Here is a 27631-nt window from a genome sequence, read left to right as displayed (position 1 = left end):
AAATTATTATTCCTACGTTAAAATCCAACAATTTTTAATTGTGAATTTTTTCTCAAAACACGACACAGATGTCCAATGTACTACTTCTTGGGACAACACTTCCAGCATTTCGAACGATTTACTCAAGTTATAGTAGTGTTATACAAAAACAGCTTATGGCGAGGTTAATAGGTGGTAGTACATTTAAATAAAGTATTCAAGGATATGCACAATTCATTTCAAAAGCTTACAGAGCAAAATAAGAAGGAAAATGCAGTAGGTCATTGGATTAATACAACTTAATAACCAATCAGATTCACTCAACAATAAATTTCTTCTGCTACAGAAGATCAAGGGGATTCAGAAGATAGGATACTTCTGCTTACATTAACAGTTATGCTGGGTCAGGTCAGATTACAACGGATAAAATTTGGCTAGGTATTCCTACTTGAAAACTAAGGGATGTTTGGTTTTCCATTCAGAAGATTCAAACGTTATTCAGTTCAATGAAACTACACCCACGGATTGGGTTTAAGTTTGAACATCCTTTGGAACACGAACTAAAAACCAAACACAAACTAATCCCAAAATCAGGTTATGAAGGAGAAGTGGCTTGGTTTCTAATTCTACTTGAACGCCTAACAGGAGTGATGATCTCCTCCTCCCCATGTCCCTGAAAAAACAATATAATGAAGCACATGAGAAACAGTTCACAAGTGATGATGCTCTTCAGACAAGAATAATAAATATTTTGCACACAATAATACATGTAACTTAAGAAGCAAATATTCACCTGCTTGATTGGAATTTTCTCATACACAGTTAAGCTTCCATAGGATGGGGAACCCATGGAATAGTCTGATGCAGAAGAGGCCAAAGATTCTCTCCGGTAGTTATTCTTGCGCTTCTTCTCAGGGCCTAGCCTGTGACCTTCATTCACTTCTTTTTCACTGTAGAATGAGCTTTGCTGAATGCTGCTCGCTTCTGAAGGGCATGATGAATCTTCAAGCACGTCCATTTCTACGGGCCCAGATGACTTCTCTGGAGAAATCTGCTTGTTCTTAGATGGAAAGGAGTCATTATGTAACTCCAGGGGCTTCTCCATGGAGCTCATGCTTTTGCTACCCTTTCTTGACAAGTTGAAAGCTGCAGCTGCAATTAAAACAGTACCTGCACCGAGTAGCAAACATAGCATCACATGTGGAGGAATGTCAATTGCTCCTAATCGCCCTTCATTCCCTTTAATTGCAGCATCTATGCTTACTGATTTTTCCTTTGCTACATCATCGTTCACGGCAGCAACATCTGAATCTAAACTTATGTCACTTTGCTCATTGACATTGAGTTTAGCATCCTTTTCTTGTGCCTGCTTTGTATCTGACTCATACGCTTCAACACAGATTTCAGCAACCTCTGAATTCAAGCTTGGCTGATTTTCAACATTTAAGTTAGCCTCAGCTTCTTGTGCAATCGTTGCTTCTAAATTTCCTGCTTCAGCCAGTTGCTCTGATTCGATCATATTGAGTACTTCCTCAGATTCTGGAGCATCCATAATATTTTCAACTCCAGTAATTGTTGCAATATCTTGCTGAACTTGTTCTTCATACACTTCATAATGCTCCTCCAGAATATCCCCCTCAACAACCTCATCACTGTCAATATCTGAGGCAGCATCACTCTCATCAGCGTCCCATACTGGTACGTGAGTCTCACCTATTTCATTTTCACCACGACCAAATATAGGGTACTGATCCACCATGGAGTAATCGTGCTGAATGGTCAAGTTATAATATTGCAACTTGGCCAAATTGTGTGCTCCTCTAACATCTGAAATGAACTCAGAAGTTGAAGACAACAACTTGGTAAACCAAATTTGTAAGTTTCGAGCTATCTCATCAAAATTTGTTTTTGCAAACTGGTTGAATAGATCAAAATTAGCCCCTGAAAACTCTGATGATTCATAAACCTTGTAGAAGTCTTCAAACACAGTTCGATCAATCACAGGTAAATCTGTGACTGTGACTGAGATTGATACAAAAGCAACTGCAAGAAGCAAGGTAAGAGAAACAGCCTTTGCTCTCACTGTGAAGCGTGGTTTTGGAACTTCTTTTTCTTCAACAGATTCCTCTGGCATGAGAGTCCTCCTAGCAGGACTTAGTTCAGAAATTTCACCCTCTTCTTCCTTAACAGTTTCATCCGAAGAAGCATCCTCCGATTCCTTCTGTGAGACTTCAGACTGGGAATCCTCAGTGACTTCTGTATCTGAAAAGCTTCCAGATATGAAGCTGTCCTCTAATTCCCTTTCCCTGCAGAGTTCCATTCGAGATTTTGGTTTGTAGTGAAGAAACTGTGGTCTGGGGGAGAGGTAGTTGGTTTTGGGGTCATAAGGGGGCATCAAGGGATCCGCATCCAGAGGAGCCACAACGGTGGCTTTCAATGAAACCGGAGGAGTGGCAGTGGGGCTAAGCTTAAAAACGGGATGAGTGGAAGTGGGGCTAAGCTTAAAAGTAGGGTCAAGGTTATCATAATCAGGCTCAGTTTCAAATGATGGTTCAGTGTAGTAAATGTCATTCTCTAGAACCAAAGGAACATTCACATTCACATCATTGACAGATTCAAACGACAAATCTGTATCATTCTTTGAAATCAAAGGAACATTCATATAATGAATTTCACTAGTTTCACTCTCACCACTCAAATCTTCACTACTCAGGGAAGATCTGGGACCTTCCTCAAAATTGGGGATGATCCCATAAATCATATTCTCCTCCAAGGGCTCAGCAAAAGTTACCTTGCGAACGTGGCTTTTCGGGTCTGCAGGACTCGAAACCGCCTCATTCCTCTCAATCAGGACTTTCTTTCTGGGAGACTCATTGATCTTGCAGGAAGCAGAAATGGTCGGAGACATGAAATTCTTTGAGCCCTTTGAAGAAACAGCTGGTGATCGAACCTTTGCTGGTTTCAAAATGTGATCTTTCCCGTTTTCTTTGTCATCAAAGGAGTCCCTCAGCGACCCTCCGCTTTCCCGAACCCCAACAGAGCCTCTTCTCGAAAAATCTGCAGAACACACCAAACCCTAAACCCATCAAACATCTATTTTCTATTTAATTTTCTCACACTTTTTCAGCAACCAAACAATAAGGCATGTAAAAGAAGAGAAAAAGAGAGAGAGAGAGAGAGATACCTGCTGAAGGGCTGTTGGCGGGGGTTTTGGCTCCATGGTTTGGGACAATTGAGGGTTTGGAGAAGGGGTTTCCAGTGAAACTCCTTCTCATAGGGTTACCGATTTCGGAACTTCTTGGATTAGGGTTTGAAGGCATTGAAGATGGTTTGTTGGAAGGCATGGAAGTAGTAAGTTGAATTGAATTGATTAGGCGAAGAAGTTGAATAGAAGGAAGGAAGGAGAATGATGACGATACGATTTCAGAGAGTTTTAAAGATTGGGAACAGAGAAGGTAATATCGTGGTAACGGCTATATTTCTAAACAAGAATTCAAACGGTCAACGGATCAGAGCCGTTGGATTATTTTCATCGCAAGACTAGCCGTTGGAGGGAACGGGGACTGCACTTTGTTACGATTATTACCAATCGTGCATTTCTGTTTTCGGTATTCAATCTCATAATCATAAATTAATGACGTTTTATTTTCTTATTCCCTATTCTATTCTAACTTCAAGCTTTCGAAACTCAGATGTCTCATTCTATGCAAATTATTATTGGATGACTGGATCTAATTAACTTGAGTTTGAGTTTAACTTTCATATACTATTAATATTTTTTTACATTATTAACTAATTAGATATTATTTTAAATATAACTATTTCTAATAAGCATTTTAATAATAACTATTTAAGTAATTATTATCAAAATTAATAATTTGATTAAATTATAATTTTAATTCCTCTATAATTCGTAATCCATAATTTTGATTTCCTTGTTTTATTTTCATGATTTTGGTCCAAATGTTTTAAAATTTGTAATTTTAATTTAATCTCCAATTTTACATGCATTTATTTTTTTTATTTTTTTTATTTTAATTAATTAAATTATTTTATAATATTTTAAATAAATATATTATGTTTAAAGTTCAACTAAATCAAAATAAAATATAAAAAAATATAAAATAAGAAACTCGATAAAATAGTTCAGTAACTTTAAAAGAAGGAATGAACTCAACTTCATCTCATGAGTTAGCTCAGTTCTATATGGTAATAACCCTATATGGTAATAACCCAATAAGAAGATATTCGTTAATGTTTATTCATTTTTTCAAAAAAAAATTTACTCTTAATTTTCAATTGTCAAACACGAGCTTGCATATCTTTTCTGCAATATCACAATTCACATACTCTTCAATTTAAAAACACAAATCTCCTAACATATATAAAATTGTCATGAAATAGCCTACACTATTGCTTGCTAAAAAAATGAACTATTTGAAGCTCATCATCTTTTATGGCTTTTCACCTCGTAGTTGTTATCTTTTTGAAGGATTCACCAGATGCAATCAAGTGTGTTCAAACTGAAGCTTACCACAAAAATGTGTACAAAGAGGATGAAACTTAATTCATGTCTATTAAATCTCATGCTGACTTACGTGCAGCATGGTAAAGCTCCAGATAATCAAGTGCAGGGCGATTCCAAGACCAGTCTTGCTCCATCACTGTCTTGCATAAAGTGTTAAACCAATGACGATTCTCATACCATGCTGATATTGCCCTGAAAAAGAGCATTAAAAATTAATATTGCAATCACAAATTTTAGGACTTTGGAAATACTGATTTCTATGCGTGTGTGCAAAGTTATTAGGCAAAGTGAACTATTGGTAAATATAAGAATCTTATACGTCCAACAGTTTAAGGTCACTGTAAGGGGGCATAACATAATTGTGAAATTAAAGGACTTTTCCTTACAAGCTTAAGCCATAAGAGACTTAATCCAACATGGATCTCGATAAAAAATGGTTTTACTACTGAAAATTTTTGCCAACTGTTGAGTAATTTTGGAGTTCTAATATTGGAACATTTTGTTTTCTTATGTTCAAACACAAATGTCAGGTCATTGCACAACATATAACCCACCTATTGAGGGCATAATCAACACCTAAAGCATCAGCTCCATCAAAACTGAACCCATTTGGTTCAAGACCTTGTGCTTGTGCTCTATCCCTATCATGCTCAACGTCAAATACAGTATCGTATAGTCCTGCACATTATGCAGAAATGTAGTTAAAAGAGGATGAAGTTGACTATCAAATCTATTTTTAAGTCATTCATCTGGGTATGATCGTTCTAGGGAAAGTAACAATTAGAGCATCAGATACATTAGTAAGGTGAAAAAAATACCTTTATATTGTGCGTAAAGAGTGCATACCAACCAAAAAAAAAACTAAAAGCTAAAAAGACAAAACATTCTAGATATAAGGTGCTGGCATGTCAACAAACCTCCAGTTTTTCGAACAATAGGTACTGAACCATATCTCATTGCTATCAGTTGAGTTAGACCACATGGCTCAAAGATTGAAGGAACTAGAATGAAATCAGCACCAGCATATATCTAGAACAAAACGTTTCAAATGAGTCAATAATGCCTTGTTATGTTGTACACAGAAGAGGTCAAATGTTACCAATAAGAGGAATGCTAGCAACTTACACACTTTTTTCAACACACTTTATTATTTGATGAAATCCATGTAGATGCCACTAAATGGAGACTGGGATAAAATAGATGTTTAGATCCTTATCATTCATTGTGACTTACATAGCTTTCAGCACATAATTAAGTGCTGTAAAAAAAGTGTGTTAGAAAGTGTGATGCTAGGATTTCTCGTGTTACCAAAAATTTCAGATTTGCAATAAATTACCAAGTGTGATAGAGGCTCATCATACACAAGACAGAGTCTAACACGGTCATGATGAAGAGAATGCAATTGATTGGCCAAATTTACAAAATCATTTTGGATACTAGAATCTGGAGCTGAGCCAAGCAATACAACCTGCATTCAAATATTTCCATTGCCAAGACATTGATTACTTACATACGTGAGGCATATTTTATTTTTTTTCTTTTGGTAAGAGTATACATGGAGGTTTTGTCTAAGATGAAGATATCATTCATCCTTTACAATAATTTCTCTAAACAGTCAAAACTTGAATCTATTAAGTGACAGTTAAAAACTGTGTGCTTAACTGCTTATATCTGACAAGGAATGATGAGGATTGAAACTCAAAACAACTTAGTCAAACTGTCAAAGAGACTGACATCATATCAATATTAATAGAACAGTTCCTAAATGCTTAAATTATATTTTGTTCTATAATAGTGTCCATATATGCTATTATGCGAGCAATGCGTGTATATAGTAATGTAGACACACAATTTGATGAAAAATAAATTAAAAACCTGTCCGCCACGCTCTAGGGTGCGACTTATAGCATGCTTGATGAGATGAATTCCTTTCTGATGAGTCAATCGAGAAATAACTCCCAATAAAGGAAGATCAGCTTTTCTCAAACCAAGCCTTTGTTGCAAGGCTTCCTTGGCAGCTTTTTTACCTTCAACAACATATTCCGATGTGTATGATACCTGCAATAATGTAAGATGAGCTAGTCATAATTGGATTACTGGAATTAGAAATATCCTGACAAAATAACACCTGATTAAAGAATAGGTACAAGGGATAGGGTAATGCTTCCAACTCATTGCAATAATTACTGAACTCAACTGCATTTACCAATCTATCCGTCCATCTTTCTTAAATCAATCATAGTTTAGTACATTATAATGTTAAAATTAATTTGACCCATGGTGCAGTTGTGGACTGTTGAGCATATGATCTATCCAAACTATGCACAAAGATATAGAAGAAAGATGACAGAAGCATCTTCACTTCAACTGATTGCATTATTTAGGTACATGGATAAAATCTGATATAGGATGTGTCAGTCTTATCTAGTAGAAGTAGAAGCCTATGAGATAAAATTGTCATTTAACACCTATATTGCATGAATACAGTTCAAGTATGTTAACAATATTCAAATCATATAAGATATGAGTAAATGATACATTATATATTTCTAAAGACATAGATGACCGAAATATCAAGTAATTACTACTTACAGGAATGAACTCATCGTTAAATGGGTCCCATATATCTGGATCAATTCCATTAATAATACCCTGAAACTTGTGAAGATGAGGAGCAATTGCAGGATTCCCAGCAACCTCCCTAGAATAAGATGGGGAGACCTGCCAATATAAACACATGACTAAGATCTTTAACTGATAAGAAGAATATCAGAATAATGTAAGATGATCCTTCCTTTCTATAATATTGATTCTGTTTAAATTTCAAAATTGTATCTGTCAGCCGAAGTTTTAATAACATTATAATACAAGATAGAAAATAGTTGTTTCAAAATAGATTTTAAGCATACAAATTATGAGTGTAAGGTGCAATCAAACTCTAGAAAGATGCAATGATACACAATTTTTTTCTTTCATGACCAACTCAATTTTTTCTTCTTAAAATATGCTATCTAGTAATATATCAATATTACAAAAAAAATTAATCATCACAGGATTTATTTCAGTGACCCTGTTGGCATTATCCATTAAAGATTGAGGCTATCATTTTTGTAACAATATGTAACAACGTTTTAAAGTTTAAATTTCTAGATCCTATCTTTATCTAGAGCTGTTGGTAATGGTTGTTATTCTGGCGAACAACCTCACGTGGCATATCCTATATATGCACACATTCATTTGGAAATTAATAAGACCTCAGCACTACTGTTTCTATAGACCCTAGAGAAGAAGCACCACGAGTTGTAATCACTACGAGCATGTTTGTTTTTTGGTTCAAACGTGAATCCAATAATTTTTTGCTTTAACATTCATCTGCTTTGGAAAGTATACACCAACATTAAACCAAACACACTATATGCTAGCAAAATTCCTCCTACATTATAGGTAAAAAAGGAGAAATTCTGAAAGAATAAATCAAATATTATGACTAAATAATACCAACTATTAACTAATATCAATAATGAAAATGAACATGATAAAAATAATCAAATGTTACGATAAAGTTAGCAAAATAGATAAATTTAGTGCATAACCAGCACTTACAGTTGTGGCCTTGTCTGTGTATTCCATTGCTTTTCCAATGAAATGAGCTCCAAATTCAAGGTTATGAATTGTAAACACTACCCCTGCTTTGCTTAAATCGCAATGTCTATACTGTTCTTTAGATAGCCATGCAACTGGCGCACTCGACCAATCATGGCAGTGGATGACATCCTATCCATAACCATACACGAATGGTTAAATTAAAGACTAATTAAAGTTGAATGATCAATTTAAAAAGTCATTTGATGTTTTAATAATGTCACATGACTTTTACATTTTAATTTTGTTCATTAATGATAAAATCCAATGGTCAAGATTTGTTTTCCTCATTTGGCATAAAAAGACTTAAAAAAATTAAAAATCTTAGCAAAGAATCAATTTTGACTTCATATGAAACCTAAAAATCTAAATTTATTAACTTTACGTTAAATTTCACAACTTTTAAGTTATGTAATTTTCTGTTTCTCCGAAATCAAATGGGATCCTAATGACTTTGATCCCATACTTCAAGCATTCATCCTAATTCCTAACATAAAAAACCAACTTCTTCCCTGGGATAGTTGGGCAACCCTGCATTCGGAGGGAATGAATGAGTGTGATAACTATAACTCGATAGGAATCTAGAAGAAGGACAAGTCGAACCATAATGGTCCCAGTTCCAGCCTTGTTCACCATAGAAAATACCTTGGCTGTCATAATTTGACTATTTTTATATCAAGCAAAATACATGTATATTTATGTGTGCATGTGCACGTTTCAAGTTTAGCAAACTAGTGAAATTATCCTAATGTGTTGGGAACCAACTAGAGAAATACTAAAATGTTATGTTTCTTAAATATGACAAAATTCAACATGCTTAAATATGTCATACACGCAAAAGCATAAGTATTATATAGATCATACAAATATCAATTCTCAAGGAGACCAACCTAAGTAATGGGAATTGTTGTGCACAAACCTTGACATGCAAAAAATTGTCTCCCCAATTTCTTCTGCAATTACTATACATTGGCCCAAAAAGACCAAAGAATTCATCAAGTTGTAACTTTAGAATTCATTGTGTGGTTTTTTTCCAATTGCAAAGACTCGAAGTAAATGTCATACTTCAGCATCATACAAATACTCCCTCTCAATCCTATTTAAGAGAGCAATTATAGGTTTAACTTTGTTTCTCAATTTAAAACCAGGGTCAAAATTCTTGACAAGTATTTCCACTAGTATGCTACCTTGGCTTGTACTACTAGCAAAGTCTACAGGTATTTAAAGGGAGAGATTCACGCACAACAAATTAAATATACATATATTTTATTTACATCCAGCATGCAGTACACGATTGCTATGAGTAACAGTAAGTAGTTGCACTAATGTAGGAATTCTCAAAAGGTACTCAAGATTAATGATTCACATCTCAAAACAGAATTATAAATTCACACATACTCTGTCTCTCTCTTTACTTTTACACCAAAAACTATGATATCAAGATTTAGTAAGCTCATTCCTAAAAGGCAATATCATTCTCACCTAATTAGATGCTGATAAAAAAAAAAAATTCTCACCTAATTAGATAGAAAATAAATAAAATAACATTTAAAACTATAGTGCTTGAAATGAGAGCTTAATCACTCGAGAAGAAACCCAGCAAGGAAATAGGAATAAAGCTAGTCTCTACTTGTCAGGTGCCCCATGAATCACTCTTACTGTTTTAATTCTCTGCCAGACAATGGAGACTGCATATTCCTCATTTAGGGCAATATTAATCAGGTCTTATTTTTCTTAACTTTTCTCTCCCTCATTTTTTAATAATTTAAGGCAAATAGGGGTTTGTAAGTTTATATCTAAAAAAAATTTGGATTGTAAATTGTAATATAAATAAGCTATTATGTTAAATATACACGAGGGTGAGCCCTAACACAAAGTTAAAGTTGTGTCCTGGTAATCAGTTTGTCATGGATTCAAATTTGGAAACAATCTCTTTGTATATGCAAGGATAAGGTTGTGTACAATGACCCTCCTACACACCTTCGCATAGCGCAGAGTCTTCCAACTCTGGGGTATGTTAGTGTTTAATTGTGTATACACGGACACACACATAAAATAGGAATGTTACATTTTAAACTCCACTTTCACAAACAAGTCATACCATGACCACAAAAAATAAAATCTCACTTTCACATCAACAAAGGAAATGTATAATGAAAGTTATAAAAATAACAACCCAATTAGTGGTTGCATGATGTATCTTACCGGATGAAATCCATTTTGATGTAGAAATTCAAGAGCAGCATGACAAAAAAAACCAAATCTCTGAGCATCATTCCCACAACCATACACACAGCCAGCATGAAAGAATCTGCGGGAAAAAAAATACAAACCTTGTAAAGCATAGTTCAATTTATGAAATAGGAAGAGTTTTTCAAGTCATCTTATTAACAATGATCATGAAGAGTAAAAATGTGCAAAAAAAATACACAATTACTGGGTGGGTAGGGGATATATAGGCAGTAGACAAGCTCAAAAAAGATACAGTTTAAGTACTTATGCCAAACAAAATGTAGTCAACAACTATCAATTTAAATTATTGAGTTTGTTACAAAGTTGATGCATTTGTGTATTTTCTATTTCTTCCAAGTTTGCTTCAGATATAATCATCACTACATACGAACAATATCTTTTATTCTCAACTCATTTTTTGAAGCAAGAAGAGAATTATTTCTTTAGCCATGATTTGAGTTCATTACACATTTTCAACTCCATCACTGGCACATGAACATGGCTGAGAAGCACTCTACAACAATAACAACCAAACCTTTTTCCCACTTGGCAGGGTCAGCTAAATGGATCAAATGATGACAAAGAAACACCCTATACACAGTAAATGATATATTCAAAGGAATTCAAGTGCTCGAGACAGTTACCAAGCAATTTTATTATGAGAACATTAAGTTCAATTATAATATATAATCACTGCAACCTGCCTTTTCATGCTATTTCAAGTCTCACCACATTTCGCTCCGGGCCTTCTGGCCTAAAAGTTGATCCGAAGTGGCATTTCCAAAATAAACATGAAGCTCATCTTCATTTGATTGCCATGAATTAGTAGGTACATTAATTCCTACATTACATTTATATATTTTTTTAAAGTAAATTCACTTGTTTGGTATGTTCTAAATTCAAATTATCCAAGGTACAAGCCCCTTACAATTTGAATCATTTAGTTGTAGTAGTAGTAGAACTATCCACGTGATCAAGTAGTAAATCAACAAAAGGCTAGAACTTTTGGTAGAAATTCAGTGTCTACATTAGCACTAAATAAGAACAGGGAAGTTCTATTTATTCTCTGAAATAAATAACTGAAAAATAAAAATAAAAATTGAGTTCCAATGGAGTTCCTCTATAGATGAGGAAGACTAGCCTTCCCGATTATTCACAGAAAACTAGAATACAAATTTCCTATCCCTCAGTTCTGCCAGGCCCCTATACGTATTGTTTCTCTTAACAGTTTTTCCTAAAAACAAGAATAAGGATAAATAATAGAAAAAGATAAAGATAGATGAAGAAGGAATGGCTAACTCATCTCTATTTATTAGGCTTTCTTTCTGTGAGAGTAAACCTGAGTTATGAGGGGATGTTTCCTAACAACTTTTAAAGATAGAGCGCCAAATTCTTACGCATTTTGAGGTTCCAAGAAGTAGACAGAGAGACCTTCCACCTTTCCATGCCATACTTTTATTTCAGTCCCACCCCAAAAATAGTTTCTGTGATATTGAAAATCTTTTACCTGCATCAAAAGACATGTATTTAACAAATATTACAAAAATAACTCTACCTACAGCACAAACACAATATATGAATTTTAAACACTACAATAGTGGTTGTTTATAAGTATAAGAGGGCTGCCAATGCATATGCTCAACAAATAAATGATAAGAAACATGCTCAAGAACAGCCATACATTTTCATGAATGTCTCAACCAATTTCATAATATTTGCATTTTTCCCTTTTGATTACCAACCAACTCTAGCTACAACACTCTAATAAATAATCATGACATCATGCTCTTTCAATAGGAGAAAACACATGATTTAAGGAATAAACTCTAAATATCCAATGCAGGGTGATATAGCATAAGTGCCAAAGCAATAGCAAAAAACTTACATTGCTAAGATTCAAACAGTCATACTTTGGAAGAACAACATCCACATTGTGATTTAAATCCTGAACTGCTCGTGATAGACTAGTAACAACATCACCAAGGCCTCCAACCTGCCAAAAATATAGATCATCAGAATTGAAAAAACATGTTAAAATCACTCACAACATGCTTTGGCAATGTCCATCAAGCATGCTGCATTTGTCCTCAAATTGCATTTTAGAATTCAAATATTATAAAAAGTTTAAATGATTACTTTTCATTATTTCTTCTCCCTCATCCATAAACTTTTAATATCTGAAACACTCTAGATGCTAATTCAATAAAAATGCTAATTTTATTTTTGTGATCATACACATTTTCAAAGAGTCAAAGAACTGTGGCTGGCATGTAGATGTTGACTAGTTTTTAAGAGATCACCAAATACCATAATCCTGTGACTATTATATTTTCCATTATAGACCCATGTGATAGTGGTAAGATTTCTTCATTAATTGTAAATTCCAAAAATTTTCCATGCTCAAACAATAAAAGTTTACACAGACTTGTAGTTGAAGTTGAGATGATATAGATGCAATGCTAATTTACCTTTGCAATTGGGGCCATCTCAACAGCAATATGGACAATATGCATGGGCGTTTCCTTTACAATACCACCCAAAATAGGTATGTGATAATCCATTCTATTGTTATTATCAATAATTCCACCGTCTTCTTTCTCAGAGAATACAAAGTCCATCATGTATGCATCTAATGGAACCTTAACTGTAGAAGCACAAAATCATAGAACTTATTAAGGAACAAATGCACAAGGCTATAAGTAAATGAATCGGTTTTATGTCCTTTTACCTGTACAGACAAAATGATTGCACAAATACATCAGTTACAAACTTTAAGATATTCTAAAATAAAGGAACACTAGTGTTGTTAATCTGATACTGACACCGTGATACAAGATTTATGAACATTGAATTTGAATTCAAATAATAAGTGATCATAACATTTATTTTTATGACCAACGCTCAACATTTAGACAAAGGTCAATCCACAGCTTTTAAAACACAACTTGAATTGGTAGCATAATTCATTTACATGGAACCAACCAGAATAGCACCATATCATTAATGTTAATGACACAAAAATTTATATCATGTGTTGAAGGTACTGGAATATATTTCAGAAGTCACATCCTCTCAATCAATTTTAACAAGAAAATAACTAATAAAATAAAAATTAACTAACCATAGAGATATTATACTCCTTGACATTGCTAATTGTTGGATTATTATATTCCAAATTTAGTCGAATGTAAACTATAAGATCAGAGACTCACCAAAGGCTTTGGCGTAAGTACCATACTTTGTATGCAACATTTTCTGAGGTGGCAATGAACCATTACAATGAGTCCAACGATTAAATGAACATCTAAACCAAACTTCTGGTTTTCCATTTAGGTTTGTGTTGCAAGGATTATAAAATACAGTCACTGTGCTCCCCGCTTGAATATGAAGAGGCTGAGTGTAGACAATATGCTTTTGAGAAAGCAAAAATCTTTTTAAAGTTTTTTTCTTTGCTTCAGCTTTTATACATGCTGTTTTTTCAACCTGAAACAAAAACAGGTCCAAATCAAGGAGATGTTGTCAATCTTTTTTCTTCCCAAAAGCAAGAAATTGTAATGCTTATGTCTGCCAACTAATATGTAGATAAACAAAGTTTTGGGGGACCAATCTAGGACTACAATCTCAAACAAGTATTTAAATAAGCTGCCAGATCAAAGTCAGAAAGGTTAACTTCATACTCCAAATGTGATAGACTACGCTATAGGTATATCAGTATATGTTAATGTTATCCCTAACTTTCTGCATGTATTTATATTGAAAAGAACATGGACATAATCATACAACTAAGATTTTATCTATGGTTATGAAGTATTTTAGATTAGATAGAGTCGCAATGTTACTACCATTTGAAAATCATCTCTCGTCAAAACTAACCTTGGCACGCATAGCTTCCTCTCTTAACCTCCTCTTCTCCTGCAATTTTCTAAATATCGTTCGCTCTTCCCAAACCCAAGTCTCTTCATCAGGTATGACCTTTGTCACAATAGCATGGAAGTCTTGAACATTGTTGTTATCATACGAACTTGCATTTCCAGGTGGCCCATCAGCAAAGACCCAATCCAGGACAACGGCTTGGTCAGGTACAACAACTGCATGAAATGAAATTTGATTTAAAAAAAAAATCTTGCTTACATCAAGTTAGACTTGGAGAGAAGACCAAGTTTTTACCTTACTTTTCAAACAATATTATCTAGGATACAATACCGTCAAAACATTCATTTGGCTAGCTTCAATTAAATAAACTAACGTCGGAGATAATTAATAGAATAAGTAAATGAGCATACCATCAGCATGCCACCAATCACCATGTTTTGAACCAGTTTTGACAAGCCTTTCAACAATTGATAATTTGTCCATCCAATTATTGTGCCCCCCATGAATCCATACTTCCTGAGTCTGTGCAAGAGGACCTGATGTTCTGTTATAATATAATCTGACCAAGTCTTTGCCTTCAAATTCACTAGGCTCTATATACCAAACATTGTCGATGGATTTCACTGCATTTTTCGTCAACTGGCGCAACACTTCTCTCTTCCTTTCTACCTCCACCCTAGCCAGTGACCTGTCCTCTTCTATTGCAGCTTTCTCTGCTTCCATTTTCCTTTTCTCTTTTTCCTGTTCTTCCTTTTCAGCTTGCTCCTTAGCAAGTCTTTCTAATTCTCTACGTTTTTCCTCAAGCAAGAAATCCTCAAATCCGAATACATCCATTCCGCCATCAACAGGTATGGAGAAATCCCTTCTGTCATTATTGTCATAGACATTTTGCCCATTGTAGAACACAAAGTCCACTTTATAGGCTTCTCTTGGAACATGTAGCTGACAAGACCACCAATCACCATTGAGGAGGTGTGTTTTATTTAATACAATGGTAAAAAATTTCCACCTCCAATCATTAAATGCTCCCTTAATCAAAACATTTGGCTCGTTACATAGAGTTGAAACACTCCTATTAAGAAACACTTCAATATCTTGACCTGGCTCAACCACAGGAGGATATACAAACAACTTGTTCCGTAGTGACAAGTTTTCCTGTGCAATCCTCTCTATTTCGAGCCTGCGTAAACGTTCTTTCAACTTTAACTGCAACAGTTGAGAAGCTTCTTCCTTTATTATATCATCATCATCATCATTTGTTTCTTCGACTATGGTCTCCCCAGTTACTTCATTATAAGTGCCATGAACATCTGATTCTCTAATAATTCCAATAATTTCTGCATAGTCTAATGATTTGTCGTCTAAATATTCAACATTCCCAATGTTGGAAGTGTCAGGAACATTCGTATAAACATTTCCATCTTCTCCAACTATGCGTGTTCCAATAGGTGGTCTTGGGACCAAACCCTTTTTTGAATCAGAACCATGACCCTTGGGCCTTGCAGTAAAGATCCTCTTCTGTCTTCTACTTGAAAAATCTACAAAAAGATATAGCTCAATTATACAAACTTGAACAGAGCGAGATGGACAGGATCAATCATATGGCATAACAAGTATAAAAAAGTAAAACAAGGGTAGCTAATAAACCTGCACTGGCATTGATGCAAATAGAGCGCCAACCAGCCTTGAATCCACATCGCCATGGTAAAAAAGAAAGATTAATTCTGTTATATTAATCAAGATGTCTAAAAGCATAAGCACATTAACATAACCCACAATTATGGTGTAAGAATCATGTTGAAAATATATTAAAAATTACAGCTGAGAGTATGTTAATAACATTTTTTTAATAAGAATCTAGGATATTGATTAACAGTTGCCTGAAAGAAATTATGATCGTTACTTGATGAAGGTGAAATACAGCATCAAGTTTAAGAATAAATGAAAAAAAAAACAATAGTAGGATGAATTGGGAGAGTAACTAGTCGGTGGCATTGGCTAGTGGTAGGGAAGAACAATCCAGCTCCAAACCCAAAAAAAGTACTTCTATTGCCGAATGTCGTTTTGCAGTTCAGTTGCAAAGACATCTCCATGTTCACTGCTGCTATTGCAGTTGCTTCCCAATAATAATAATTCTTCTACGCTATGTATGAGCAAATGTTCGTTCTAGCAATCATTCTCACAGGATCCGTGCAACAAAAAGTATATATTTTAAGATGATATATATCAACATTGATTCTCTGATAATGGCAATGGCATGGCAGAGAAGGGTTTAAGATATGGAAAATCAATTTGGCACCGAGATAATTGTTGGTTTCCACATGACTAGAGATTTGTGAGCAGTGATTACTTCGGGATAATGCTCGAGATGCCGTAACAAACGCTTATTTAGGTTGGTTAGGTGTTACTTTATACACTAAACACTAAATAAAAGGACGCGAGAATAAATTAGGATTCACAACGTCAAATGATGCCACGTTGGGACAATCTTCATGGGAGGTTTATGCCAAAGCCAAAATACGCACTGATTCCTCGTTGGAGTCGTGCTGTTAGCATCAAACTTTTTGCGTAGGACTCGCGCAAACGTTGACTAGTGGAGTGCCGAATCTTGCGTAAAAAAAAAAAAAATATATTAACTTTTAGGCTTTTGCTAAATTGATATATACAGTAAGTTTTGTATTTTGTATATGTACCCGTTGACTTGAATGCACGTCTATTTTGTGACATAATCTTCTTAAAAATCACGATTTGGATGTTTTTGTTGCAATAAATTTTGATTAAAGGCTCTTATGGTTGATTTGGTTGGAGAGAAGAGAAAAGAAAAAAAATATTTAAATTAAAGCAAAGAAAAAAAGATGTAGAACTCAAATCAAATTTTGAAAATTTCTCTTTCTTTCTCCACAATCAAACTTATTATTATTGTAGATATAGAATGTAAGAGATTTAAAAATACTTAATAAACAAATATATACTGTATATCACTTTTGGATTGCTTAGAACTTGAGGAATCTTTGTCCAAAAGAACTTGATGAATCATAAATGATTTCATATTTCGAGTAAATTATTTGACAAAACCCCTTCCTATCACTCATCATCCTTCTAAACTGGATGTAACAAAATTTTCCAAGAAGCCATACATCTTGAATTACATTATCACTCAATCCATGGAGTAATACCTGAAGCAAAGATAAATGATTCATTTTGCTTCTAAATCCTAACAAAATCTGGCAATAAAATTATTGATGCCTTTGGGTCAGGACTTCATGAGGCCCATGACCCGAGTCCAGCAAAATCATCTTCATCTTGAGGAGAGGTTTTGGGTGGGTTTAGAGAAGAAAAGGATGGAGTTCGAAAAGAGAAAAGCTGCGACGTTAGCCTCACTGAGCTCAACGGAATCAGACAAATCGCCGAAGGGGTCATTGGACGCAGCCATCGTCCCTCTCTTAAACACTCTGAACCAAAACCCTTCTTACTTCACCACCAGCTCCTGCTCCGGCCGAATCTCCATCCTCGCCCAACCCCTCTCCCTCTCTGATTCCCCCAACCCTAAGAAGAAAGCCAGAGGCGGCACGTGGCTCTTCGTTTCTCACGACCCCGCCGATCCCGACTCGGTCCTCTCCCTCCTCTTCCCCTCCGAGTCAACTCCCTCCCCCTTTGCTCCCTCCGAACTCGTTTTCCGATTCGAGCCCCTCATTATCGCCCTCGAGTGCAGGGACCTCTCCTCCGCTCACTCCCTCGTTTCTCTCGCCATCTCCTGCGGCTTCCGAGAAAGTGGCATTACCAATGCCAAAAAGCGCTTCATCATCGCCATTCGCTGCTCCATTCGCATGGAGGTCCCGTTGGGGGACACGCGCAACGTCATGGTCACGCCCCACTATGTTCGTTACCTCGTTCAGGTGGCAAATGACAAAATGGAAGCTAATAGGAAAAGAACTCAGAGGTTTTTCCAAGTTTTGCTGTCCAATGGATCTGTGCTTGCCGATAACAGTAACCACTTGTCGGGAACTAATGAAGTTTGTGATCATCTTGAACTAGAGGGTGAATCTCAGCTAGAAAACGGGAATGTTGGAACCTCTTCAGGTATAATATGTCTTTTCAATTTACATTAGAGAAATATATACAATACACTCTTTACAAGAGATATAAGTTTGGTCTAGTGATTGGGGACCCAACTGGCATCTTTAACAAAACTAGCAAATTAACATTTGCCGATAAAAAAAAAAACAATACACTATTATTGGGTGAAATTCATTAGAAATCACAAAGTTGTATGGGTCTAACTCCTTATTTAATGAGGCTCACTCATGATGTTTTTGTAGTTTTCGATAAATTTTAATCAATAGTAATAAAGATTGTGTCAAAAGGAGTAAGTTAGAGAGTGTTGCTAGCACTCCTCTTTGCATTATGTTGCATGTGAAGTTCAATTTATAGTTTATGGGATCATGATTGTAAATGTGCCAAAAAAGCTATTAGAGCGCACATGTTTGAGTGATGAAATTAGTACTGATGCATATCGGTATGTATCTGATTGCAGGACAACTTTCCTTATAGTATCTATGAAAAGTCTGAATCTTTGAATGGTTGGCAGGGACTGTGGGTTCTCCTGGTTGTGGTCTGTCAATTGGCCATTTCGAAATTGTTGGTGAACCAGTGGAGAAGCTTTACCGTTGGGGTCACTCCGCTTGTGGATTGGGTGATGCTGACCACAAGAAAGTTATTGTATTTGGTGGCTTTGGAGGCATGGGGAGACATGCAAGGAGAAATGATTTGTTGCTGCTTGATCCATATTCTGGTAATCTTGACATGGTTAGCACTGTTGGCTGTGCTTCTCCATCTCCACGTTTGGGCCATACAGCTTCCTTGGTTGGAAATCGCATGTTTGTGATTGGAGGTCGGACCGGTCCCGATAAAATTTTGAGTGATGTCTGGATCCTCGATACAACTAAGAATTCTTGGAACTTACTGCAATGTGGTGACAGTGGATTTCCTCCCAGGTAATGCTTAACAGCATTCTCGTGTTATAACTTTCAGCCTTTCTCGAATTTAAAAAAAAAAAAAAACACTGATAAATCAATTTCACAGCAGGGGAAAAAAGCCTTGTATGTTTAAGATAACTTTGCGTATTGAATGAATTTTGTTATTGCTATTTTAATTCATGTTCATAAATGCTTGCCATTACAACTTATTAAACTGGTATATTGTAACTCTATATCATAAGGTGTACTGTAGTGACATTACTTGCTGTTGATTGACTTGGTAATTTTATTTTTACACTGTAAGTCTAATATATAGTTTTATTTACATGTTGGATAGGCATCGTCATGCTGCAGCTGTCATGGGTTCAAACATTTATGTATTTGGGGGCCTTGATAATGATATTATCTTTTCTTCCTTTTATGTTTTTGACACAAACAATTTACACTGGAAAGAAATACCAGTTTCTGGGTACTGGCCATGTGCACGCCACTCACATGCTATGGTGGCATCTGATTCTCAGATTTTCATGTTTGGTGGATACAATGGTGGTAAAGCACTTGGGGATTTGCACAGCTTTGATGTTCAGAAGGGTCAATGGACGAAGGAAAGGACAGCTGGAAGGAATCCACATGCTAGGTTCTCCCACTCAATTTTTCTCTATAAGAATTATCTTGGAGTTCTTGGTGGTTGTCCTGTTAGACAACATTGTCAAGAGCTGGCTTTACTTGATTTGAAGCTTCGTTTATGGAAGCATGTTACCCTCAATTCTGTAGGTAAAGATTTGTTTGTGCGCAGTACAGCCAATGTCGTGGGTGATGATCTTGCTATAGTTGGTGGGGGTGCATCATGCTATGCATTTGGAACCAAGTTCAGTGAGCCAGCAAAAGTAAGCTTGCTCCATTTAATGCATTCACATGATGAGCCAGTAAAAACCCAAAGAAAGCGTACAAGTAACCAAAATGAAGGGACTAACAGGAATAACATTGAAAATTCTTGTGGACCTCAACTTGAACATGCACCAAATATATCTGAAGATGAAAGTTCACATTCTGATGACAACATACCTTGCTTGAATGATCAAAGTCAGATGATTGCATTGCATTATGTTTTGCAACTAGAAAAGAAATATGCAAAATTGGGAAAGGATATATTGAAAAAATTTGGATGGTTAGACTTGGGGAGGAAAGCATACTCTGACGAGGGTGGAGTACATATCGGTTTTCCTGTCCATCAAGAATTTTTTGCTGTGTTTCATGAAAGGAATCATAATTTGGGAGATGCATTTGATAGACAAAATGAAGGTCTCTTTTCAAAACCACTTAAACGAGACAAATTCTTATTAAATGAGTTATCCTGTTCTGAAGCATTGATACTTCTCCATGAATATGGTGCGATTGTGCTGGGAGACAAGGTTGTTGAAGAAAGAAAAGCTGCCAAATCTCCTTTGAAAGTGATGACTGAAGCAATAACGTCTTTGATTGAGCATAAGGGCCTACCAGCACGGCTTCTAGAGGAACTGCCAACAAGGTTCTTTCAATAAAAATGCTTTTATGGTGCCTGCGTACCAACTTCTTGCTTATATTCCATTTACTTGGATTTCCCCCTTGTATGCAATCCCTTTAGTGTTGTGTTCCTTGTACTAATTCTTTATTCTTCCAGATGGGATCAGCTTGGAGATATTGTTTTACTTCCAAGTACTTCTTTTAAGGATTCTATGTGGGACTCAATTGCAGAAGAGCTTTGGTCCATTGTTGCCAAATCACTCAAGGCTCACCGTCTAGCTCGCCAAGTAATCACATATGCATGAGTAATACATTAGTTTGTGTGCTTTCTTGTCCTTCACGGGCTCGATCATTCCAATTCACTTTTTTTCCTTATACATGATATATTTAAAAGTTTCTTATTGGATATATACAGCACATATTAAATATATGTGATAGATAAGGGAATGTCTGATGACAAGTATGTGAAATTACTGAAATTCAATAACAAATTATTTGTACAGGTTAAAAGATACTATTCTTTGATAATAATAATAATATACAATTATATACATAGAAATTTATGAAGATTAAACTTATAAGAGGACTGAATTGGCAGTTCTTATTAAGATGCAAACCATGAGTGGCAGTGGTTGATCTTTTGAAGGAAAAAATCTTGGCATTACCAGTAATACTTTATCACTGAGACAATTCTTATATAACTTTAGTTTATTAATCACAGTTCTGTTTTCAATTCTTCCTGCAATATCTTTGCAATGAATTCATTTATTTCTGACTTAAGTTGGGGTATTATAGGGCCCAGTTGCTGCAACTGGTACAAGAGATAGCACATTGCAGATTCTTGTTGGAGATAATGGCTGGGTCAATCATCGAGAAAATGGAATTCTCTATTCTTTTGATGCTACAAAATGCATGTTCTCATGGGGTAATCTTTCTGAGAAGATCCGGATGGCCAGGCTTGATTGTAAAGATGAGGTTGTAGTAGACCTGTTTGCAGGCATTGGCTACTTTGTGCTGCCTTTCCTTGTCAGGTATTGTCTGTTTGTACTGGCAGACATATGTATTAAACTTAATCTCTTAATGTTTTGGTATTGTGATTAAATTACCCTTTAGCCTCCAATATTGTGTTATAATTGGAGGAAAGCCAAGTGACAACTAGAGTATGGTTTGACTTGTCCTTGTAGTACTGTATGGAAGATATTGGTCCACTTGTCCTTGTACACTGTCAACATAATTTGATAATTTATTTTTTGCAAACTGAAAATATATTCTGGATCTGAAAATGAACATTCGATAGACTGGGATGTGGCACACCTTGTGTACTTTTATTAAACAGAGATTGAGGTTTTGAAAGATTTTTCTTGAGATCCCAGAGATATGACCAATGTAGTCCTTAAAAGGATTGGGAAGTTTCTCATCTTATAAGCCGGTTTTGTGAGCTTGAGTTAAGCCCTAAGGCCATATTCTAAGATTTTTAATATCTAATTATCCAGCATTGCTTGCTTCTGAGGTTTGTTAATATTTAATAATATTAATCTATATTTGTTCATATTGTTTTTGCATGTTCTTGAGCAGAGCCCAGGCAAAGCTTGTATATGCTTGTGAGTGGAATCCCCATGCTGTAGAAGCACTCCAACATAATCTAGAAGCAAATTCTGTGGCTGACCGTTGTATCATACTTGAAGGAGATAATCGAATTACAGCTCCCAAGGTAGTGTGTGTGTGTGTGTGTGTGTATTTAACTATTTATTCACCCAGCAAGGAAAAAATTGATTTACCAAATCAGCTGGCCATCTCCCTGTTGTTCTCCTACCAGAGAAATGAGAATCAGTCTCAGGCATAATCCATCTAAAGACACCCCACACTCTGTGTCAGTTATGCCTTGATTGCCCTTAGGTTCCCTATCACTGGTAAACATATTTCCAATTTAGGAGGATTAACTATAAAATTGATTACCAACATACTGATATGGTAAACATGTTCATTTGATCAACCTTTTTTTTTAACTCTATAAAATGGAAAATGTGCTCTCAATTATTTGCAAACTGTAATTCACTCAATCAAATCTGATTGTATACTATAAACTCTTAGTACATGCCAGTAGAAGTCATGTTAGAATCTTTTGTTTTTGTTAATTAAGATAATTTATAATTAGCCTGAGATTTATCCAAAACACAAGTGAAAATCAATGAGCTTTTTTCCGACATTATTAGAGACACTCTTCCAGCAAGTATGCATTAAGAATTAAGATGAAAGGAGGCATTAAGTGAAGGGGAAGACATTTTACAGAGGAATTTGAGTTAGGATTGTAATATTCTTCTTCCCTTGTTTGGACAAAAAGAAGATAAATAGAAAAGGGAAGTTTTTTATCCCCTTGTTTGGTAAAAGATACAAAAAGGAAGTAAACATGTGATCGATGAACTATTTACTCTGTTGTTCACTTTTTTCAATGAGTCACTGAATACTGACTATAAAAGTGTGATGTCTAAGGAAAATGGGTGCATCAATTTTTAACACTAATTGATATATGTAGAAGGAAATAATTTAATGGAATCTGTTGATTTTTCATTTTACAGAGTGTGGCTGATAGAGTTTGTCTTGGTCTCATTCCATCTAGTGAGCTTAGCTGGGTCACAGCTGTAAGGGCTTTAAGGTAATTGGAATACTAATGTGTATCATTGCTTTCAGCATATTTATCTGCTGTTACTCTTTTGTCCGCATTAAGTCATCTTAGGATCTATAAAATACTACTGGTAGTTGCATTTTGTTCCATACTCATATTAAGTTGCCTGCTTATTTAGCACCATATAATTTAATTATAGCTGACCTTATAAATGGAAATGATATTATTTTTTACTATGATGATTGACATTGAGAGAATTGTGGCAGAGTTGTTGAACTTGTTTTCCTGAAGTTAGTAATGTTTATCGCTAAAAATATAGCCAATGTAAATAAAATTGGAGAGGAACTGTCATATTAGGTGATATAACCGTTTCAATATTTTTATGATGCATTATTTTTAGTAGAAATCATCTGCGGTTTTGTCTTCATATCCTGGTTCCTGAGTAATTTTCAAATTGGCTTGTTTGACCTATCTGCTAATTCTACCAATTTTAATCAAGATCATCCCAAAGCCATGGCTCACATCTCATGCATTTTAATTGCCTGGTTGAAACCGCTGTATCTGGAAACTATATCAGTAACTAGATGCTAAATTTATGACTCTTTTACTTCTGTTGATGACAAAGAAATCTTATGAAATTTGAATTAATATATGAAGCAAGCATCTTAGGACAATGGAGTAAATTGTGTGGATATGACCAGTTTAACTCTTGCTCAGATTCACTTCTGGGCCTCTACTTTCATTACCAATTTCATTCTCATTGAACCAACGTTGCAGGAGAGAGGGTGGAATATTACATGTTCATGGGAATACAAGAGACTCAGAGGAGAGTCAATGGATTGATCATGTATCAAAATCAATATATGACATTGCTAGATCTGAAGGTAGAATCATTATATTTTATTTTATTTTAATTATTCAACTTGGGCATTGTCCCATTGCAACTCTGAATTAACCCACACTATTATGATACCCACAGGTTATACTTGGGAGGTTTCTATAGAACATGTTGAGAGGGTAAAATGGTATGCTCCACATATTCGCCATGTTGTAGCAGATGTAAGATGCAGACAGATCCAAATATAGTGAATGGTTTGGTATATGCCAAAATGTAAGAATAAAAACTGGTTAATGCATGCAATCAACGTGAATGTAAGAATATTAATATGCCAAAATTCGAACTGAATTACTTTCTGTGCCAGTAGCAAAGGTAAATGCTGAGTCTGGATTCAGAAGTTCAGAAAATATTGTTCAACCATTGGTCACAGATGATTATTGAATTTGGTGATGACACAATGGCGTCTCATTCCAAGTGCTGCGTATTACTATTTGATGTATATTGTTTGGAACTGATAATTTTATCCTTCCAAAAATAGTACAAGGAAGGAGGGCTTCAATTTTTATTACATAAAGCTATCCAGATGGTTTGTGTTACTTTGGGCTACAATGAAGCCCAAGGCGATAGTCGTTTGTTTGGATTCTATTATACTACTTTTTTATTGCTGTACTGTAATTAAGTTATCAGAGGGACTATAGTGATTTTCTAAGCCACAGCCCACAGGCATGGTTTCTAACCCAAAATGTTGTATTCACAATTCTCCTCAGTTTAATACAGTTTGAAAGTGGTCCTAAAACGTAGTTAAAGGCTGAACATCAATCAATATTGTAAGTCAGACATTTGTCTAGTTAGGGTAATTTCATTTTGCTCGACAAGCATGTTTTAGTTTTGTCTTGCCGTTATGACGTTACTCTGGTTTTCAGGAATTTAAAATCCATTTTAACAATGATTCCATAGCTCACTTGTTTGCTTATTGCCTTCACTGCAATGAATGAGTTATGTCCATTATCTACTTTTTTGTTGAATAAAAACCTTTCATTGGTGTGATTTGGTGCTAATTCCTAAGTGGAAGAAAGCTAAGAAATGCAGTATATAAAGAGCATTTTAATGATACGAAGTTGCTTTTCAAGCATAGGTATAGGCCCTTTAAGGAAGAAGAAATTGATTACATTAAGACGTTATTACTTATTTGCATGAAGGCACTGCCAAAGTGTATGTCATGGATTAATTATAGATTTAGTCATTCTTGCATGAGAGCATAAAAAAAATTATATATCCTTTCAAAAAAATCATCTATATTAAAATAGTAATTATGTTCCTAAACTTTTTTTTTCTAAATGCTTTAAATTTTTAGTTAATTGTGGCCATAAATAGACAATAAATGCTAGCAATTTAAAACAAGCAAACTTGAACAGTTTTGTCTGGACTTACAAGACACTATTATATATTTATATGTGGATGATGGGTCATGGGATATGGGGTTTCCACCTTGGCGTTTATGGAGTCAATCCATTACTGATTCTGAGTGTCGGTGGTGACAGAGGCTTGCATGAACCCACACGGAGCCAGCTTCAGCAGCCTCAGCCATCAAGCTTTCTTCAAGATGATACTAAATCACGTAATTAAAATTAAAATTGATATTGGCATAAAAAAAAGAAAAATGTTTTCGTATTATCTATCACTTTTTTATTTTAATTTATTTTAAATCATTTAACGTTTTTATAAAAAAAAACAAAAAAACATGTGTTATTTTAAGAAAATGCTAATTATTTTTCTAATAATATGCTCAATTAATAATATATTATCTAAATATTTTAATATTTTAATGAAATAATTTTGTTAAATTTAAACTTTTTAATTCAGTAATTTATATAATTAATATTTTTAAAAATAAAATGCATATAATCTTAAAAGATAAAATATGATTATTATTCAAAATTATAATATTATACAAACATGTCATTCTGTGACTAAATTTATACAGTAAAAATAGTTTATTGATATTTTTTCTTAATTATTAGACAATTTTCAATAGTTGTATTTGTATAAACTTATTTTAAATGGAAACTTAATTAACGATTGAGGGTTTTTTATAATATTGAAGATTTTAGTTTCTGAAATAATATTTTCAGAGTAAATCACATGAGTACACCACCAACTAATAATTAGTCTTATGTAAACAAGTATTAGAAATAAAAAAAACCCATAAAATTAATATATAAAAAAATGAAAATCTAATAACAAAACACGAAGTTATTCCACATTTATTAGTAAGTGTTACTTGATTGTCAAATATACAAATTTCTCTCAAATAGTAAAATATTTAAAAGTCTGAGTGTCGAATGCACATGAATTTGGTTGTATTTGAAGTGATGTAAATTTTATTTTTAAGCAATTAGATGAAGGAGAATAGATAAAGAATTGTAAATATAGAATTTGAGGGTAAGAGTAAAAGGAAAGAAAGCAAGAAAAATAGTTTAGATGCAGAGAGATGGATTCATTCAAAATGTAAATATGTCGGAGTCCAACATGTAAAAACTACTTGTGATGCAATGTTAATACTTTTCTCTATCAAATATTATCCTAATTTTTACTCATATCTACTAAAACATTCTATCTTTGGTTTCCCGCATGAAGAGCTTAATTTATCTATTTTTCTCTCTCAAATTTTTTTGTAAAGATAAAAATAATAAATTACATTAAGATCAAATAGGCTAAACAAATATCAATCTATTTCTAGCAATTATTTAATTTAGATGCCCTTTTCCTGTTCTTATAAAATAACTATTTTTCAATGCATTATCCCCTAAATACTATATAGAAGATCAAATCATAATCAATCAATCAATAAATAAATAAGCACAAAAAAGAACAATAAAAATAATATTGTATTAAATAGATGATAAGAAAGAGTTACATTATAAGAGTTGGTTTGCCAAGCTCCCAACAATGGAGTTTGGCCTCTCATTACCATATGTAATACATGTTGAACCTGTCTTATATGTCCCAATTTTTAATTTTTTTTAAGTTTTTTATCAATTTTTTTACTTAAAATTTTCTTTTTTTAACCCTGCTGATAAATAATTATAATAATATTAAATTTCTCATTATTTCATTGAAAACAACAATAAACTAAAATAATTTAATCATTTTTAGTCAAAATTAACGGTCAATTAAACTCAAATTTTACAATTATTTTTTAGGTGAATAATTTTATCATGCATTTTAATATATGATTGGATAACTAACAATATATATTTTAATATCTAATATTTACAAATATGTAAAATAATTATTTCAACATTAATTCTAACTACTTTAGTATGAATGAGATAATTATTAACTACGTATTTAACTACAATTTTTTTTTTTATGAAATACTACTCACATATATTTTTAATGGGAATCAATTAATTCTTTTTATGGGTACAATTTAT

At 34.3% G+C, this 27631-nt stretch overlaps 3 protein-coding genes across 5 annotated transcripts; 1 reads left to right on the top strand and 2 right to left on the bottom strand.

The window, feature by feature from the left end:
- Window positions 1–239: 239 nt before the first annotated feature.
- On the bottom strand, window positions 240–3579 carry LOC100818470 (uncharacterized). Its single transcript, XM_003529586.5, has 3 exons — window positions 3164–3579; window positions 773–3036; window positions 240–652 (listed from the first exon to the last, which is right to left on the bottom strand). Exons 1-3 carry the CDS (start codon window positions 3321–3323, stop codon window positions 575–577), a joined length of 2502 nt encoding a protein of 833 aa, XP_003529634.2. The 5' UTR covers window positions 3324–3579; the 3' UTR covers window positions 240–574.
- Window positions 3580–4291: 712 nt separating this feature from the next.
- Window positions 4292–16801, bottom strand: LOC100790973 (starch synthase 3, chloroplastic/amyloplastic). Its single transcript, XM_006584015.4, has 16 exons — window positions 16237–16801; window positions 15902–15938; window positions 14665–15792; window positions 14255–14469; window positions 13594–13864; window positions 12850–13025; window positions 12267–12374; window positions 11779–11888; window positions 10355–10460; window positions 8111–8281; window positions 7100–7228; window positions 6383–6565; window positions 5844–5975; window positions 5425–5536; window positions 5062–5185; window positions 4292–4699 (listed from the first exon to the last, which is right to left on the bottom strand). The coding sequence occupies exons 1-16, from the start codon at window positions 16345–16347 to the stop codon at window positions 4564–4566; spliced, it is 3249 nt and encodes a 1082-aa protein (XP_006584078.1). The 5' UTR covers window positions 16348–16801; the 3' UTR covers window positions 4292–4563.
- A 505-nt stretch (window positions 16802–17306) lies between these two features.
- On the top strand, window positions 17307–24903 carry LOC100816336 (tRNA wybutosine-synthesizing protein 2/3/4). Of its 3 annotated transcripts, XM_041017440.1 has the most exons (10): window positions 17314–18334; window positions 18843–19248; window positions 19568–20758; window positions 20891–21020; window positions 21529–21764; window positions 22309–22444; window positions 23310–23386; window positions 24134–24240; window positions 24336–24467; window positions 24559–24903. In XM_041017440.1, exons 1-9 carry the CDS (start codon window positions 17497–17499, stop codon window positions 24440–24442), a joined length of 3228 nt encoding a protein of 1075 aa, XP_040873374.1. In that variant the 5' UTR covers window positions 17314–17496; the 3' UTR covers window positions 24443–24467; window positions 24559–24903. The 3 variants fall into 3 exon arrangements, with proteins under 3 accessions (XP_014633743.1, XP_040873374.1, XP_006584077.1); XM_006584014.4 differs by having other exon boundaries at window positions 17315–18334; window positions 24336–24903; XM_014778257.3 differs by lacking the exons at window positions 22309–22444; window positions 23310–23386; window positions 24134–24240; window positions 24336–24467; window positions 24559–24903 and having other exon boundaries at window positions 17307–18334; window positions 20891–21038; window positions 21529–21664.
- Window positions 24904–27631: the final 2728 nt, after the last annotated feature.

Source organism: Glycine max, chromosome 7 (genome assembly GCF_000004515.6).
Source record: "Glycine max cultivar Williams 82 chromosome 7, Glycine_max_v4.0, whole genome shotgun sequence".
NCBI classification, from domain to species: Eukaryota; Viridiplantae; Streptophyta; class Magnoliopsida; order Fabales; family Fabaceae; genus Glycine; species Glycine max.
This window is presented reverse-complemented; position numbering and strand designations above follow the sequence as displayed.

Coding starts and splice junctions, on each gene's coding strand:
- LOC100818470 (XM_003529586.5), bottom strand. CDS start 3,323: ATGCCTTCCAACAAACCATCTTCAATGCCTTCAAACCCTAATCCAAGA. Junction 3,037..3,163: donor CGCCAACAGCCCTTCAGCAG/GTATCTCTCTCT, acceptor TGTGTTCTGCAG/ATTTTTCGAGAAGAGGCTCT. Junction 653..772: donor AGAAAATTCCAATCAAGCAG/GTGAATATTTGC, acceptor TTGTTTTTTCAG/GGACATGGGGAGGAGGAGAT.
- LOC100790973 (XM_006584015.4), bottom strand. CDS start 16,347: ATGGAGATGTCTTTGCAACTGAACTGCAAAACGACATTCGGCAATAGA. Junction 13,026..13,593: donor TACTTACGCCAAAGCCTTTG/GTGAGTCTCTGA, acceptor GTGCTTCTACAG/TTAAGGTTCCATTAGATGCA. Junction 12,375..12,849: donor AGATGGCCCCAATTGCAAAG/GTAAATTAGCAT, acceptor TATTTTTGGCAG/GTTGGAGGCCTTGGTGATGT.
- LOC100816336 (XM_041017440.1), top strand. CDS start 17,497: ATGCCTTTGGGTCAGGACTTCATGAGGCCCATGACCCGAGTCCAGCAA. Junction 21,021..21,528: donor CTCACCGTCTAGCTCGCCAA/GTAATCACATAT, acceptor GGGGTATTATAG/GGCCCAGTTGCTGCAACTGG. Junction 22,445..23,309: donor ATCGAATTACAGCTCCCAAG/GTAGTGTGTGTG, acceptor TTCATTTTACAG/AGTGTGGCTGATAGAGTTTG.